Source organism: Tupaia chinensis, unplaced genomic scaffold (genome assembly GCF_000334495.1).
Source record: "Tupaia chinensis unplaced genomic scaffold, TupChi_1.0 Scaffold000197_1, whole genome shotgun sequence".
Taxonomy (NCBI): domain Eukaryota; kingdom Metazoa; phylum Chordata; class Mammalia; order Scandentia; family Tupaiidae; genus Tupaia; species Tupaia belangeri.
In genome coordinates, this window is record NW_006159672.1 from 8,703,762 (window position 1) to 8,720,986 (window position 17,225).

At 57.3% G+C, this 17,225-nt stretch overlaps 1 protein-coding gene across 1 annotated transcript in view; it reads left to right on the forward strand.

Annotated features, from left to right (window-relative positions):
- OBSCN (obscurin, cytoskeletal calmodulin and titin-interacting RhoGEF) overlaps nucleotides 1-17,225 on the forward strand; it is a 169,478-nt gene that overhangs the window by 148,656 nt on the left and 3,597 nt on the right. Inside the window, exons 89-109 of the mRNA XM_006146982.2 lie at nucleotides 566-739; nucleotides 3,501-3,597; nucleotides 4,019-4,149; nucleotides 4,634-4,746; nucleotides 5,042-5,210; nucleotides 5,430-5,511; nucleotides 5,599-5,799; nucleotides 6,541-6,601; nucleotides 7,298-7,375; nucleotides 7,722-7,894; nucleotides 8,141-8,167; nucleotides 8,933-9,085; nucleotides 9,195-9,240; nucleotides 9,690-9,767; nucleotides 10,104-12,084; nucleotides 12,920-13,000; nucleotides 13,279-13,389; nucleotides 13,539-13,706; nucleotides 14,691-14,813; nucleotides 14,993-15,163; nucleotides 15,742-15,826. Of these exons, the coding sequence (XP_006147044.1) occupies nucleotides 566-739; nucleotides 3,501-3,597; nucleotides 4,019-4,149; nucleotides 4,634-4,746; nucleotides 5,042-5,210; nucleotides 5,430-5,511; nucleotides 5,599-5,799; nucleotides 6,541-6,601; nucleotides 7,298-7,375; nucleotides 7,722-7,894; nucleotides 8,141-8,167; nucleotides 8,933-9,085; nucleotides 9,195-9,240; nucleotides 9,690-9,767; nucleotides 10,104-12,084; nucleotides 12,920-13,000; nucleotides 13,279-13,389; nucleotides 13,539-13,706; nucleotides 14,691-14,813; nucleotides 14,993-15,163; nucleotides 15,742-15,826 (4,303 nt within the window). The remainder of the gene's footprint in view (nucleotides 1-565; nucleotides 740-3,500; nucleotides 3,598-4,018; nucleotides 4,150-4,633; nucleotides 4,747-5,041; nucleotides 5,211-5,429; nucleotides 5,512-5,598; nucleotides 5,800-6,540; nucleotides 6,602-7,297; nucleotides 7,376-7,721; nucleotides 7,895-8,140; nucleotides 8,168-8,932; nucleotides 9,086-9,194; nucleotides 9,241-9,689; nucleotides 9,768-10,103; nucleotides 12,085-12,919; nucleotides 13,001-13,278; nucleotides 13,390-13,538; nucleotides 13,707-14,690; nucleotides 14,814-14,992; nucleotides 15,164-15,741; nucleotides 15,827-17,225) is intronic.

The following is a 17,225-nucleotide window of genomic DNA, read 5'->3' on the forward strand; positions in this document are numbered from 1 at the left end:
AGGGGGGGAGAGGCCTGCCATTAGGCCAAGATAGGTAGGTAGCAGAGGCTGCCCCAGGAGATGGGGCCTGTCCTCAGATGAGAAGGGGCATGGCTGTGGCCGTCTAAACACTTAGTCCTGGAGGTTCCCCCCAAGCTTTGATTTGGCATCTGGCTGCTCCTAGGGTTGGGGCTGGTTAACCCAACATCCTGCAGTCCCATGTCAGCCTCAAGGGGAAGCCAGCCCTAGGATAAAGGCTGGCATTGGGATAAGAGGGCAGACTGAGGGCAGATGTCCAGACCATGGCTTTGTGGAGAAGGCGACTCTTCTGAAGGCATCTGAGCTGGGGCAGGAAGCAGGTGCCCACAGCACTAACCTCAGGGCTTCTTTCTCTATCACGCATGGGCCTCCACCTGCAGACAGCCTCCTGAGCAGAGGAGCAGCAGGTGGAGCAGGTGGGACGGGATAGGCCAGGATCTGCTCACATGGGCTGTCTCTGAGGACTGGTGTGGAGTTCCTGTGCTCCCCAGTGCTCTATGCCAGATTCCAGCCTCAGCCCGCATGCACTAACCTACCTCTTTCACAGACTCCATCCTGGACCGAGGTGAGCAGGAGGTCACATCTGTCCTGCCGAGGCTGCTGGGCCCCGAGGCTGTGGACCCCTCTAAAGGGGACCTCACTGGCACTGGCTCCAGAGGGTCTCTTGAACTCCAGGAAGCTGGTCCCCAGCCTCCAGGTGTGGGAGCTTCGGATATACCTGGTGAGGCCTGGCATGAGGTAGCTGACTACAAAGACCCACATCCCACCCTGTGCTGACCCCATCTTGTCCGTCTGACCTGAAGAGTCACCTCAGGTGCCCATCCTATGACTATGAGCTGGCAGGGTCCCAGGGACCCCAATTTGGAATCCTGATAGCCCCATGAGCTAAAGACCCTAGCCAAGGCCCACCCTGCAATAGTCTTGGTGCCTCATCTGTGAAACTAGGCATGGGGTGAGTTTGGGAAGGTTTCTCCTCCCTGAGCGAGTCTATCCCAAGAGCCAGAGGTTAGTCCTCCATAGTCAGCCTGAGTGCCCTGTGTTTCCAAGCTGGTGAGAGAGAAGAGGGGAGAGATGGGGAAGGGGAGGGTGGCGAGGGAAGAGGGAGAGGAGAAGGGTCCAAGGAGCAGAGGAGGGGAAGAAGAGGAGGAGGAGAAGGGTGGGCAAGTGAAGAGAAGAGGTCTGAAGAGACAGGAAGGAGTGAGAGGAAGAGGAAGGAGAGGAGGGCTGAGGGAGGAAGGAAAGAGGAGGGAGAGGAGGAGAAAGAAGAAAAGGAGGAAGGAGGAGAAAGTGCTAAAGGAGAGAGGTAGAAGCAACTGTACCCCAGACAGACCAGATAAGCTTGCTACCATAGGACCTCCTCTCCCAAGATCCCCACCCAGCTTTGTGTGTCATCCAAGACCCTTGCCACAGGTAGGGAGGAGTCTGTCATATGGAGAACTTTAAGGAGTTTTCCCCTAAGTGAACAGGCAGTGCATTTTAAGGAAACTGAGGCCCCCAGGTAAAGGAGAGCTCCTCGGGTCCCTGCCACCAGTTGCAAGTGAGCTGGGGGACTGAAGCCATGCTTGCAGGCGGGGCATCTGAGAGGCAGGAGCGCCAGGCTTCCGTATCTGGTGATCAGTGCCACAGGGTATGCAGGCTAGAATGGGCAGGCAAGGACGGGGTGCTGCCTTGAGCTTTCTGTGGAAGGACCTGGAGTTAGGCCAGAGCTTGTGGAGTGCCCTAGGACAACTCAGGAACCTCCAGGCCCCTCCTCTCTTCCCCTAGCCCCATCCATTCTCCATCATCTCTTCTGCATCCTGCCCTGCTCCCCAGTAACCCCTCACCACCTTGCAAACTCTTCCCTGATGCACCTTCACCTGCTATTCTTCTGTGATCCTGTCACTTTGGAAGGGGGTCAGGCAGTCAAATCAGAGCCAGGTTGGACCTCTGGTTGCAGTGCCCTTTTCAAAGACCACACAGGGATGGCTTCCCATCATGAGTCCCACACTCAACACCCTTAATCTCAAACTCAGGCCAGCATTTCAGATAATCTGGTGAATGGACACATTTTCCTTGCTGCTGCCTCTGCCTCCCCCAACTCCTGGCAACCAGGGTACACAGAGGTCAGAGATAGGCAGGTCACCCTCCCCCTGCAGGACAAGAGGGTTGGTTCACATATGCAGAAGGCTGGTGTCCCTGGATACACAGCATCCTCCATTCAGCCAGCATGAGTACTCTGACACCACATAGGGTGTCATCCCTTAAAGTTCTCCATATGACAGACTCCTCCCTACCTGTGGCAAGGGTCTTGGATGACACACAAAGCTGGGTGGGGATCTTGGGAGAGGGGGTCCTATGGTAGCAAGCTTATCCCTCTAGGCACCCCATTTGCATGTTTGGCCTAGCAGCCGTCTCACAAGTGACCCTCTCAGACGCCAGACCCCAAGAAGTATTAGCTTTTCCTCCATCCATCACCACCATTGTATATCTGAAGCCTGGTGTCTGCCGGGGATGGGCAGAGAAGCAGAGACTGGTGGGGGAGGCTGGTCTTTGAAGACTAGCCCTAGGCCCTCTGTCTCATCCCTACCATATGGGTGGGGCATGCCTCACTGAGTGCCTGGTGCCCTGCAGGCACACACACTGGTGAGCAAATGGCCCCTGCGATACTTGCATGCTCTTCCATGGAGCACAGTCACCATTGTAAGGCTGTTTATTTATCCTGTCTGATGCCACTATAGACATGAAGCTAGCTGCACCAGCCAAGTTCCCCGCCCAACCCTGGGCACCATTTCCCATCTGCTCACTCACCCAAAGTTAGTGTGTACCTTTAACTCTAACATCCACCTGACTCACCTATGCCTCACCTAAGCCCCACCTGTGCTGTGGGCTGGTGTCCTAAGCCCTCTTTTCTAACCAGTCTGCTATGGAGTCTCTCCTCTCCTCTCCTCTCCTCTCCTCAGCTGCCAGGTGAAGCAATGTCAAGGACTTAACCTGTCCACTATGGGGCCCCATGGCACAGCCTCTGGGCAGCTGCATTGAGCAATGCCCTGGCCCTCTAAGTCACTCCTGTACATCACTCGTGTGCTAATAAAATTACTGAATCCCCATGGCACCCATGGTGCCAAGATAGAGCCACCTGTTCCACATGGTTAGGGGCTTTCTCTGGCCAGTGTGCCAGGGTGTGCTCTGGAAAGCAGAGGCTGCTGCATCCCACTGTCAGCTGGCCGACTGGCTGATAGCCAGGTCAGTGCTAGTGGCCTAGGACATGGCAGGGCACCCTACCTTCTGGGCTCAGAAGGATGACTATCTTGCATGTATATAGGCTGTGGGCTGAAACCTGGGGTTTGGGGACTGGGACTCCAGGTTCTCACCTATGGCCCCAGGGCCTGCTGGTTTGCTTTGCTCACACCCATTCCAGCCTGGAAATGGGGGAATCCACTGTGGTAGCCGGCCCCCAGGTCTCATCCCAGCTCCAACTCACTAGGCCCTTTGTCTCCCACCAGCCGAATCCCCAAAGGTGCTGCAGTCTATCTCTCATGAAGGCCTGAAGCAGGAGCCTGAGGCCAGTGCTGGGCCACAGGCACGGACCATACCCATTCGGTAATCCCCCTCCCCCCACCGGCTGGCAGGGTCATGTGGTGGAGGGCAGTCCTCCAGGGGACAAGCCAAGGGCAGGCAGGGCATAGCCAACCACTCTGGCCACATAGAATGAGGCTTTAGGCAAGTGGTCTCACAACTTCCAAGTATACTCCTTGCTAGCCCTCACCCAAGTCTGTGAGCAGAGCAGGAAGAACAGACCATTCTCAGGGCAAAGGGTATGGGGGAGGCCACTCTTCACAAAGATCTGGGGATCCCAACTGTACACCCTCTCTCCAAGCGTTTTTGTTCCATCAACCCCCGAAGTGAAGGTAGGGTAGGGCCACCCCATTTTATCATGAGACCCAGCTTCCTAGGAGGTGCAGGGACCAGGCCTCTAGCTGACCTTAGCTGAACAGAGGCTCACCAAGCTTCCTGATCTCAGGGTGGAGGGCGCAGCCTGGCCAGGCGCAGGTGCAGGTGCAGGGGAGCTGCTCTGGGACGTCCACAGCCACGTGGTCACAGAGACCACGCAAAGGACCTACGTGTACCAGGCCATCGATGCAGGCACTGCAAGTATGGGGGTTGGGCCCAACTGGCCTACAACTGTGTCTCCATGCTCTCGTGCCCAGGACTGGGGGATATTTGCATGAAAGAGACTGCTGAGGCTACTTGGCATGTCCCGACCCTGTCCCCAACCCCCTTTCTCCATGTCCCCTCAGAGAGGCCAGTCCTCTGTTGAGGAGTGCCAGTAAACTTGGTGTCTGTGGGGCTTCATTCCCAAGAGCAATAGCCTGGGTTAGCAAGTTCTGTCTGCTCTGGCTGACCGTCTTCCTGACCCCTGGGCCAGCTGAGGCCAAAGTAGAAGAGACAGTGGTTAGATGGAAGAAGTACTTCCTGACTGTATGGGGACAGCCACCTGGGAGGGAGGTGAGCTCTGTTGCTGTGGAGGAATCTCAGGACCTTGCTGACCACCCACTCATGGCCGACTGTGGTAGGCACCTGGGTTGTTCAACCCGGGGGTCCCCTCCCCACAGGCATTCTCTCCACCTCCCTCCAGGGCCCCCATCCATGCAGGTCACCATTGAGGATGTCCAGGTACAGACAGGTGGCACAGCACAGTTTGAGGCTGTCATCGAGGGCAACCCACAGCCCATGGTAACCTGGTACAAGGTATGAGCAGGGAAACACTGGGTGGTGGGTGGCAAGTGTGTATGTGTGTGAATGTTTCTAAGTGTGGGTTGGTGAGGGGTTATGTAGTCCCCATCATGCAATTCCTGTCATGCAGCCCCCATTGTGTGGCCTCCAAATGGCATTTCCCTGCATCCTTTCTGGGCTGGACACAGGCCCAGATACTCAACAGGCTTGGGAAGAACCACTCTGTGAAGGGCAAGGTGGATGATGGTTGTGAAGTCCCCTAGGATAGGCTAATGGTGACACCTCCAAAATGTCATGTGTGTGCCCCCAGGACAGTGTTCAGCTGATGGATGGTGCCCGGATCAGCCAGCAGCAAGAAGGGACCACATACTCCCTGGTGCTGAAGGATGTGGCCCCACATGATGCCGGTGTCTACACCTGCCTTGCTCGCAATGCTGGTGGCCAAGTGCTCTGCAAGGCAGAGCTGCTGGTTCATGGGGGTGAGTTGTCCAACCCCTCCCTGGCTCCAGGCTCTGCAGCTGGGATGGCCTCAGACAGGTATCAACTCAGCATGACATCCTCTGTCCACTGGGCAGCACCTGTGTGGTGGGGCCCAATAGGGTCTGGCCCAGGGGTAGCCCTGAAAACACTATGGTGGGTGGTTCTACTGGGGTAGTCACCTCTGCCCATACTGAATATTTTCTGCTTTTTGACTGTAGAGGACAGTGAGGCAGACTCAGAGAAGCAAAGCTACCGGAGGAAGCTGCACTCCTTCTATGAGGTCAAGGAGGAGATTGGAAGGTATCATCCACCCAATTCTCTCTGAACCTTCAGGACTCCCCAGGATAGTTCATTGTGAGCTCCTCTCTTTCCTTCCTGCCTTCCCAGGGGTGTGTTTGGCTTTGTGAAAAGAGTACAGCATAAAGGAAACAAGATCTCATGTGCTGCCAAGTTCATCCCCCTGCGGAGCAAAACTCGCACCCAGGCATACCAGGAGCGAGACATCCTGGCCACTCTGAGCCACCCACTGATCACAGGGCTGCTGGACCAGTTTGAGACCCGGAAGACCCTTATTCTAATCTTGGAGCTGTATCCTGCCCTTGGCTCCTCAGGAGTATTTGAGGAAGGCAGGCAGACCCCAGCCTGGGGTTTAGGTTGTGGTGACACCTGTCGTCCCAGCTTTCCTGCACCCCTGTACTGAAGCTCTGTCATAGAAGCCCATTTCTTGCAGCACATGGTGGTGTAGGTCAGGAATTTGGGCAGGAGAGTCTTCTTTTCCATGGGACATTGACTGAGGTCACCTGGCCATGTTGGTGGCTGGGCTGGTCCCAAAGATCCAAGATGTCCTTAGTGAGGATATCTGGAGGTCTTCTCATTTAGCTTCTTAGGGACAGGAAAGGAGCTGCCCACCCATGCTACTCTATCCCATCACTCACAGGGCCCTGTATGTGTGGGTACCTGGAGGGGAGGGGTCTCATGTGATGAACTGCTGGTCAGCTGGCCACACTCCACCTGCCTCTGAGTCAGCAGTATCCTCTTTTTAAGGAGGGGATTCAGGGGGTGTGCTGTGCAGAGAGAATGGGGAAGCACTCCTCCCACTATGCTGCTGTCCAGTGGCCTCAGTTCCCAGGATCTGCCTGAGCCCCTCTCTGGATTGTGTGCCATCTGAGTCCCAGAGGCATTCCATCCCACTCTTCTCAATGCCATGCATCAGTCCCCAATCCTGAGAGCAGACATACCCACTGTCCCAGCCACCTCACTGAACATAGGTTTCTGGAGGCCGGGTGGGTTCCAGACCCCCAGAGCTGCTTCTCCTTGACTGAAGCTCAGGTGCTCATCTGAGGAACTGCTGGACCGCCTGTTCAAGAAGAGTGTGGTGACCGAGGCTGAGGTGACTACACCATCTGCTGCCTGCCTGCATGGCACACCTGACTATAACCCTCACTCTGGGGAACCAGCAGTTAGTGTAATGGCTATGTCGTTGGACTCCCACGTAGTCGACCGCGGTTCGAGTCCCGGACCCGGTGGCTTAAAACTCACGCCGGGCGCGTGTGCGTGCGTGCCCAAGATCCCGAGAGGAGAATGGAGGAGAAGGGATTGCGGCGTGACCATCCCCCTAGGGGATGATTTCTCGCTTTCTGTCTCTATGTCTCTCTCTGTCTGTCTGGCGAGCGCATGCGCCCTATAGCAAAAACCTCTCAATAAAATAAAATAAAATAAAATAAAATAAAGTAAAATAAAATGAAATAAAACCCTCACTCTGACACCCATCCCCCATTGACAGGATCCAAGGCACAGCACTCCCTAAATCAGAGGCCTTCTGGGCCAGCTCTGCCTGTTCCCCACCTCCTGCTTTGCCCAGGTTATTCCTTCTAGCTCAGAGGCATAGCCAGCCCCAACCCTCCTCAGCTCTGGCAAATCCCCCACTAGGATCCAGGAGGGTGTCGCTTGCCACTGGCTCTGTGGGGCCTATCCCAGGTGCTGAATTCAGGAGGAAGGGGCATGTAAGCTGAGGCTGGGGTCTCTCACCTGAGCTGAGGGCCTTTGGGAGGCTGACCTTTCACCTGAACACTAGCATTTGCCATAGGTCAAGGTCTACATCCAGCAGCTTGTGGAGGGATTGCAGTACCTGCACAACCATGGAATCCTTCACCTGGACATAAAGGTATTCATATTCTTCCACCCCTTCTTCCCTACCCCAGAACTAGGCTGGGAGCCAGGAACCTGCAGACTGGGAGGGCATAGGCCCACCACTTTCAGCCTCCTTAGCAGGAGCTTGCTTGCCTCCAGGGATGGGGAACTCAGTACTTCCTGGCAGTCCTTTAGGGAAGGGTGTGACTGATGGAGCAAAGGCTGCCCCTAAATGATATCAAAACCTGCCCCTGGTATGACCCCACTCCCTGTTGCTGGCATTTTTTGACCCCTGAATATCACACTACTGAGGCCTGGCAGCCCTAGCAGTCACTGCTTCAGGGCATGGGCCTTACTGACTCCTTAACTCTGCCCAACAGCCTCCCAACATCCTGATGGTGCATCCTGCTCGGGAAGACATTAAAATCTGTGACTTTGGCTTTGCCCAAAAAATCACCCCAGCAGAGCCACAGTACAGCAAGTTTGGCTCCCCTGAATTTGTCTCCCCTGAGATCATCGAGCAGACCCCCGTGAGCGAGGCCTCCGACATCTGGTAGGCCCTGTTGGTTGGCAGGGCTGCAATTCCCCTGGAATGTTGGCTCTCATGGCTGGCTCAGCCCACTCTCTCTCTGCCTAGGGGAGTTGGCAGGCAGCCGAACAGCTAGCCAGGGGGATGGAGGGCGGTCCTCTCTGTGTTCTCTTCTGACTCTGGGCTTCCCCCACTGCCCTGCATGTACACAGCTTTTCCCTATGGGCCAGGCCTAGGAGTGACTCACAATGTGTGGTTTTGTTCTTGCAGGGCCATGGGGGTCATCTCCTACCTCAGGTGAGCAGAACCCTCTGCTAATAGCTGCCGCCTCCAAAGCCAACCTGAGACTCCTCCCCACAGGCCCACAGGAGGCCACGTGCACCCCTGGTTCCTCCCCAGATGAGAGATCTGAGACCCAGGGACAGCTATCTTGAGAACAGGCAGTAGGCCAATGCTGATAAGAGGTCCCTGCCTAGTGCTACCTGCCAAAATCCTGTTGTCTGGATCATGAGGCAGAAAGTTGAGGTGTGTCCTACAGGGTCTGAGACTTCCCCAGTGTCCACTCAAATGGCTGTTCCTGCCCTGAGGATACTAGTGGTATAGACTGAGCCTGGTTCCCTTTACAAACTGAGGCCCATTCCCCACGTCAGCCTAAGGCTGGTGCCCCTCTAGGCTCACCTTCTGTCTATGTCCCAGCCTGAGCCCAGAAACTCACTTCAGGCTTAGCTCAGAGCCCGGTTCTGAATGAGGCTGGATATACTCTACAGGTTGGGCCCCAAACCTCACCTTAGGCAAAGTCTGGACATGGGTACAAGCTAATCCTTCCTTGATCCCTGTCCCCAACTGATCAATGGATTGAATCATCAACCCCTCCTAAGCGAACACATCCATGTGAATCCCTGCGCAAAACTGAGCCTGGATCTCTGGTCCAAACTGAGCCTGGATCTCTCTGGGCAAACCTGGAACACTTGCCAGGATTTTCAGGGCAGAATGGAAGTGGTGCTAAGAGTCTGTCCCTGGTCAGGATCTAACTTGAAGGCTGAGCTCTTCCTCTGCTCTCAGCCTGACCTGCTCATCACCATTTGCGGGCGAGAGTGACCGTGCCACGCTTCTGAACATTCTGGAGGGGCGGGTGTCTTGGAGCAGCCCCACAGTTGCCCACATCAGTGAGGATGCCAAGGATTTCATCAAGGCCACACTGCAGAGAGCCCCAGGGTATGTGTACACCTGCCTTTTTCCTGCACAGAGTTCAGTGGGCTCAAGTAGCTTTGCCCCAGGGACCAGCTGACCACTTGGCCTGATCGGGGCCATCTTCTCTCCCCAGGGCCCGACCCAGTGCCTCCCAGTGCCTTGCCCACCCCTGGTTCCTGGTGAGTAGCTCAACCGCACACTGTGGAAGGAAAACTGAAGCCAGGTGGGACAGGAGCCTACCTGAGTCACAGGGTGCACTGGCTCAGAACTGCAGCCTGTGCCTCCCCCCGCCCCCAGTTCAGAGGACATTCATCCCTGTGGATTGGTGAGGCGGTCTGGAGACCCTCAGACTGAGGCAGCATTTTGTCACCCCACTTACCCTCTCTGCCCCACAACAGGGAGAACTGCCAGGAGGTCAGGGACAGTGAATCACTATCACCTCTGACCTCTGGCCTGCCCTGCCTGGGTTTCTGGGGTAGGTCTGTGAGGTCTTAGACCCAGCAAGAGCCTGTGGGGTTGAGACTTATGAGATCTCAGGGCTGGGGGCTGGTCCAGCCTCCACCCCAGGAAAGGCCTCCCCCACAGCACCAGCGTATTACCCATCCTGGCTACTCCTTTCCATCTTCAGAAATCCATGCCGGCTGAGGAGGCCCACTTCATCAACACCAAGCAACTCAAGTTCCTCTTGGCCCGAAGTCGCTGGCAGGTGAGCTGTGCCTGCCTCTTGGAGCAGGGCTTGGAGGCCAGGGAAGGGGAAATGGAGGACCTGGGGGACTAGCTGTACACACTACCGCAGGCCTGAGAGTGCAGAGAAACTGGGCTGGACATCCTTCATTTGGAGGCTAGGCTCAGGAGGTGTGCTCAGAGAGGAGGGAACGAGTGTGGGCAGGGAACAGAAATGGGCAGCTGTGCCAAACAGCAGAGCTCTGGGGTGCAGAGGACTCCCCTCTGGGCTCATCAGAGCCCAGGGGTTAGTGGGCTTTCTCCACCCTTTGGCCAGCCAGGCTCGCCTGACCTCCCTCTGTTCCCCACATGCCCTCAGCGCTCCCTGATGAGCTACAAGTCCATCCTGGTGATGCGCTCCATCCCTGAGCTGCTGCAGGGCCCACCGGACAGTCCATCCCTTGGAGTGGCCCGGCACCTGCGCAGAGATGCCAGTGGCTCTTCCAGCTCCTCTTCCTCTTCAGACACTGAACTCGCCCCGTTCGCCCGGGCCAAGTCACTGCCGCCCTCCCCCGTGACCCACTCCCCACTGCTGCACCCTCGGGGTTTCCTGCGGCCCTCAGCCAGCCTGCCAGAGGAGGCCGAAGCCTGCACACCCACTGAGGCTGCAGCCCCGCCTGCATCACCCCAGGGTGCTGGGCCACCAGCTGCCCCTGGCTGTGTGCCCCGGCACAGTGTCATCCGCAGCCTGTTCTATCAGCAGGCAGGCGAGGGCCCGGAGCGTGGGGGCCCATCTCTAGGGGGCAGGCGGCACCCAGCCCGGAGGCGGCACCTGCTGAAGGGCGGGTACATTGCAGGGGCGATGCCAGGCCTGCGTGAGCCACTGATGGAGCATCGCGTACTGGAGGAGGAGGCTGCCAGGGAGGAGCAAGCGGCCCTGATGACCAAAGTACCCTCCTTTGAGACTGCCCTGCGCTTGCCCAGCTCCAGCACCCGCAGGGCCCCTGGTCAAAGCCACTCCCTGGACTTTGATCCACCCAGCACCACTAGCCCTTCGCAAGAGGCCTGCCATGAGGGACAGTGTCCCTCACGGGTGGTTTCTGAGGATTCTGCCAGGGAGACAAGGCAACCCAAAGGGTCCCTGCAGGAGCCCAAGCTATATCCATCCACTGGTGGTGACTCCAGTTCTCTTCAGCAAGAGTTGTCCCAGGACAGCCATCAGGGACAGCTGGTCCCCTCCTCTCACCTCCAGCAGGGTTCTGTACCTCAGGAGGGCTGTGGTCCCTGCTCGGTTGTACAGCCTCCAGGTCTCTCCTCTCCAAAGTCATGCACACAGACCCTCTTGGCACCCTCTGGCCCCGTCCTCTCTGAACAGCCCCAGGTACCCCCTTCCCCAGCTCATGACTGCCCCCTCCCAAGCTCTGGGATGGGGTTGGATGACATCTCTCATTCCAGGAGGCCAAAGCCCATCACCTCCAGTTTTCAAGGGCCTGTCTCCCAGTTGGGCACAAAACCTGGGGCCTCCTTGGACACTGAGGGCTTGACCCAGGAAGCTGGGGATTCACCTGACTCTACACCCACCCTACAGCGGCCTCAGGAGCAGGCAACCACCCGGAAGTTCTCCCTGGGCTGCCGAGGGGGCTATGCAGGGGTGGCAGGCTACGGCACCTTTGCCTTTGGTGGGGATGCAGGGGGCATGTTGGGACAGGGCCCTCTGTGGGCCAGGATGGCTTGGGCTGTGTCCCAGTCCTCAGAGGAGCAAGACGAGGTGGGTGCTGAAAGCCTGCCACCCCAGGCCAGCAAGGGGCCTGTGTCTGAGACCAGTGGGGTTCCCTCAAGGGCCTCCCCAGAGGTGGCCTCATGGGATGATGCTGGTCAGGTCTCTCTGGTACAAATCCAGGACCTGTCTGGGGACTCAGAGGCAGCAGACACCATATCCCTAGATATTTCAGAGGTGGATCCTGCCTACCTCAACCTTTCCCATCTCTATGACATCAAGTATCTCCCGTTTGAGTTCATGATCTTTAGGAAGGTCCCCAAGCCCTTGGAGCAGGAGCCACCCTCCCCTGTGGAGGAGGCTGGAGAGGGACTGGCAGAGTTCCCAGAAGCCATGTGGCCCTGGCCAGGGGAGCTGGGCCCGCAAGCCAGCCTAGAGATCACAGAGGAGCCAGAGGACTTGGAAGCCCTGCTGGGGAAGACCACAACAGGCAGGAAACGCAAGTGGTCTTCCCCCTCGCAAGGCCTCTTCCACTTCCCTGGGAAGTACCTGCAGCTGGAGGAGCCTGTGGAGCTTGGGCTGCGTCAGAGGGTGAAGGCCTCCATGGTTCACATCTCCCGGATCCTGAAGGGCAAGCCTGAAGGTGACTTCCCCAGCCTACCCACCCCTGACCTGTGTGGCACATCCAGGGAGTCCCCTGTTCTGCACTCTTGGGGGCACCTCACCCTTCAAAGCCTGGGAACATCTTAGGATCCCATCTGGGTGACTGCAGAAAGCCCTCTTGGGGTCCCTTCCCTGGTGCCCAGGTGCCACCCACACCGCCAAGGCCCCAACAGGCCTCTGCCTGAGTCCTGGGGTTAACTCTTCAGCCCTGATATCCCTTCCCACTGGGCATCTGAGACTCAGCCCCAGACCCAACACAACTGGAGGCCTGGAGACCAATGTCGGCGGTATTCCCCTGAGGATAGAATTGCAGAGGGCCAGACTCCTCTCAACCCTGAGTCCTTGACTCAGAGCCCCACCCCTGACCCCGAACACTCTCCAGACATAGGCCTCCTCAACTCCAGACCCTCCCTGACTCTAGACCTTCCCCCAACCCCAGACTCTTTCTGACCCAAGTCCTTCCTGCATTCTAGGTCCTCCCTGACCACAGACCCTCCTTGATCCTGAGCCCTAGGTGGCCCCCACAGCACACAGGCAGCACCTGTGGCCCTCCTACTGACTGTAGGCCTCTTAGCCTTGCTGATGCCCCAATGCTGAGAGGCTAGGGAGGGGTGGCCTGCTCAGCACGTTTAGCTTCAGTTCCCCAAGTACTCCTGGGTTTTAACCTCTTCCTGCGGCATAAGAGTCAGGGAACGGATGGTGGATGGTGCTAGAGTTCCCATCCAACCTGTTTGGGAGCTGTGTGGTTCAAGGAAGCTGGTGCTGCCCAGAGGATGCTAGGTTGTGACCTCCTGTGGGCCCTCTTCCTCCTGTAGGTCTGGAGAAGGAGGGGCCTCCTAGGAAGAAGTCAGGCCTAGCTTCCTTCCGGCTGTCAGGTCTGAAGAGTAAGGACCAAGGTAAGAGAGCCAGCCAGAGGCTGGTTCCCCCATTGCCCCTCAAGGTCCCACCTTCAACCACCTGGACCAGTGAGGGACAAGCTCTCACCCATAGGGGCTTGGTTTCAGACAAGGGTTTCTGGCCACAAGGGCTGAATGATCTTGGAGGGGTTGGGTGGTATCAAAGTGGGCTGGGTAAGGGTGGGTGGGCTCTTCCTGATATCCCTACCAAGGGGTCCAGGCCATGCTCTTCAGCCTAGAGATCATTCCTGATGGCTTGTTTCATGCTCCCTTTTCAGCACCATCATTTCTAAGGGAGCTTTCAGATGAGACTGTGGTCCTAGGCCAGTCGGTGACACTGGCCTGTCAAGTGTCAGCCCAGCCAGCTGCCCAGGCTACTTGGAGCAAAGGTAAGGAGCTGTCCTGAAGTTGGGAGACCGAACAGACTGAGAAGTCATTGCAGGCCCAGCTGAATGCTATTACCGTACAGAGGGAAACTGAGACCTTGAGAAAGACGTGGGGGGCCTCAGGTCACATGACTCACTCTGTCCCATCACAGATGGGACCCTCTTGGAGAGCAGCAGCCGCCTCCTTATTTCCTCCACCCTCAAGAACTTTCAGCTTCTGACCATCCTGGTGGTGACTGCTGAAGACCTGGGTGTGTACACCTGCACTGTAAGCAACTCGCTGGGGACAGCAGCCACCACAGGTGTTCTCCGGAAAGCAGGTGGGTGAGCCTTGCTGGAGATGTCCACCAGGCCAAGGAGGCTCAGGTGCTTGGAGAGCTTGCCTGGTTTGTGAGCTGGTGTATACTCCTCTGCATAGGGGGCCCATGGAAGGCAGTGCTCATGCATCAACAACCGAGGCACCCAGGTCCCTGCTGAGCAGCCCTGGTCCCAATAGGGACCTGCTCTCAACATGTAGCTGCAGTAGGCCCCTCCTGGAATGGAGAAGGCCTAGTAGAGGCTTCTAAAGGCCTGAGAAGGTTAACAAAGAGACTGATAGGACAGACTGCCTGAACTGGTCTGGGAAGAAGCAGAGTGCCCAGAGAAGAGAGCCCACCTGATATGGATGCTGATATTACAGTGCTTGGAACAAAATCTGTTTATCCACACCACTGCCTTAGAGAGAAAGCCTGTCCATTTTCCCATTTGCCAGGGAGAAATGAGCTTTCCAGGGTGCTTCACTCCACATCCCACTCTGTCTTCCCACATTGCTTCTGCACTCATCCCTCTAGTTGATGCAGGAGGAGGAGGAGGAGGCTGTTTCCTGCCTTGCATCTGATCAAAGTTGGTTGCTCACAGAAAAAACTCTGGGGTGTGTTTCTAAGGCAGTCACAGTGGAGGCTGTAGGCCTACCTCTGAGGCCCCAGTCTGATCCCCAGAGTGCTGGCACCATTGCCCTGGGCAGAGCATTGTCATTGGTTGGCACATGCCCTGCGCAAAGCAAGGGCTCTCTGATCAGAGCCTGGGCAACTCCATAAAGTCTTGGGCAAGCACCTAGAAGGAGGCCTTCTCAAGTTCTGGCCAGGAGAGGCACGAGGTTCCATCAGTCTTCGCTGGTATGGAACCCTCTGAACAAAACGACCAGGAAAGGGTGGGTTCTGGAGCCTGATGCTGAGGGTGAAACAGGGCCAGGCTGGAGATTGGCCCCTGGGAGCTGGGTGCCCCACCCCCCACAGAGCCACTGACCATTGTGGGGGCCCCTGCAGAACGTCCGTCATCCTCCCCACGTCCAGACATTGGGGAGGTGTATGAGGATGGAGTGCTGCTCGTCTGGAAGCCTGTGGAGTCCTGTGGCCCTGTGACCTACATTGTGCAGTGCAGCCTGGAAGGTAGGGGCAGCTCCTGTGCCCTCCCCACCCCAGGGCAAGGTGGGAAGGTGCTGAAGCTTGAACTGTCTCTCTCAGGGAACGGTCTGCTCTGTGGCCTTGGGAAGGGTCTCTCCTACTCCCCTTCCCAATGTGGAAGAGGGAGGCCTCAGCTGCCTCTCATTTGTTCCCCTGTGGCCTAGGTGGCAGCTGGACTACGCTGGCTTCTGACATCTTTGACTGCTGCTACCTCACCAGCAAGCTTTCTCGGGGAGGCATGTACGCCTTCCGAACAGCCTGTGTGAGCAAGGCAGGGATGGGCCCCTACAGCAGCCCCTCGGAGCAGGTCCTCCTTGGAGGACCCAGCCACCTGGGTGAGCCACTTGCAGGGCCTGGTGGTGGGTGGATGGTGGATGGGGCAGTCAGGTACGCACACTCTTCTGCTCAGTCTCTGTGGCTCTCCACTGCTTTTCGGAGAGAGTCACTCCTGGGCTCGGAGTTCAAGGCCTGCATACTCTGGGGCTCCTGTGATCCTCCGGGGTATCCTCTTCCCTCAACTATATCCTCCCCACATCTTCTGGGAGGCAAATGAGTACCCCCTTTCATGCTGAGTGTTCGCAGTGACTTCTATGGGTGTTGCATCTGGATTCTGTGAAAGAGTGCTGGGATTATTAATGTCACAGACTCGGGAAGGAACTAGGTGTTATCTGGTCCAACTGGGAATGTCCCCTGCAACTAGCACATACACTCTGATGGCTGGTTTTGCCTGTTGTGTCCTGTCCCCCTTCTCCACATGCTCCTACTCTCCAGATGGCTTCAGGAATGAGAGGCTAGAGTTTGTGGGATCTCAGGGTCAGCCAGTGCCTGGATGCTAGGGAAGGAGGGGTGGGAGAAGTGGAGGAAATCTGTGGGGATGCCCTCTAACCCTAGACACTTGCTCTTCCTCCCTCAGCCTCTGAAGTGGAGAGTGGCCAGGGCCGGCCAGCCCCACCCCTCCCCAGCACGCAGACCTTCGCTTTCCAGATGCAGATCCGGAGGTGCAAGAGCTTTGGGGAATGGTGGATACGTGGGAACCATGCCCTGGCCTCCCTGCTGGCTCTTCAGGCTCCCACCCTCACCCTACCTCTAACTGGCCCAAAGCATCTTCCCAACTTGTGTTATCACTGTCCACACCATCCCACCACTTGCTGAGCTTGGTCTTTGTTGTTCTGAGTTTGGAGATGAGGGGGCCAGTTAAGGTAGTAGAGGGTCTCTGACCAGCCTGGCCCGTGTCCCCTTTGTCCAGGGGTCGCTTCAGTGTGGTACGGCAGTGCCGGGAGAAGTCCAGTGGACGGGTGCTAGCTGCTAAGATTGTCCCTTATCGGAAGGAAGACAAGATGGTTGTGCTGCAGGAATATGAGGCCCTCAAGGGCCTGCGCCATCCACACCTGGCCCAGCTGCACGCTGCCTACCTCAGTCCCCGGCACCTGGTGCTCATCTTGGAGCTGTGCTCTGGGCCCGAGCTACTCCCATGCCTGGCTGAAAGGTGAGGGGCAGCATGGGGACGGTAGCCTACCTCTACCTGCCTGACTTCAAACTAGGCTCAGCCAAGCTCAGGACCCTCTCCCAGCAACCAGGAGGGCGGTCTCAGCTCTCACCCGCCCTGGTACCTACTGTCTGGCTCCTTGTGTACATGTCCTTGCCTTAGCCCAGGGCCTGGCCTGAGCAGTGTCTGCCCTTAGGGCCTCCTACTCAGAATCCGAGGTGAAGGACTACCTGTGGCAGATTCTGAGTGCCACCCAGTACCTGCATGCCCAGTGCATCCTGCACTTGGACCTCAGATCGGAGAATATGATCGTCACTGAATACAACCTGCTCAAAATCGTAGACCTGGGGAATGCCCAGAGTCTCAGCCAGGAGAAGGTGCTGCCTTCAGAGAAATTCAAGGACTACCTGGAGACCATGGGTGTGTGCATGGGCCAGTGGCTAGGGGAGGGTAGTAAGGGGACCTGGCCTATGGGGGTGGGGGGGGCAGGAGGAAGCCCCCTTCCCACCAGTCCTGTAGTCCCTGCTCTTGCATCCCATGTGGCCTCTCACCTGAGGCCATACACCTGTGACCCTCCCCAGCTCCTGAGCTCCTGGAGGGACAGGAGGCTGTCCCACAGACGGATATCTGGGCCATCGGAGTGACGGCTTTTATCATGTGAGTCCATGTCTGGTGTGGACATGGAGGGGAGGGTGGGGGGAGAGGAAGGGAGCGGGAGGCCTGCGATGCAACCAAGAGTGATCTCAGAGTCCCCCCCCCCCACCCCTCCGAGAGTTATCTGAGTCCCCTATGATTCCCACTCACACGTAGGCTCAGCGCCGAGTACCCAGTGAGCAGTGAGTGGACGCGTGACCTGCAAAAAGGCCTGCGCAAGGGGCTCATCCGTCTCAGCCGATGCTACGCGGGGCGGG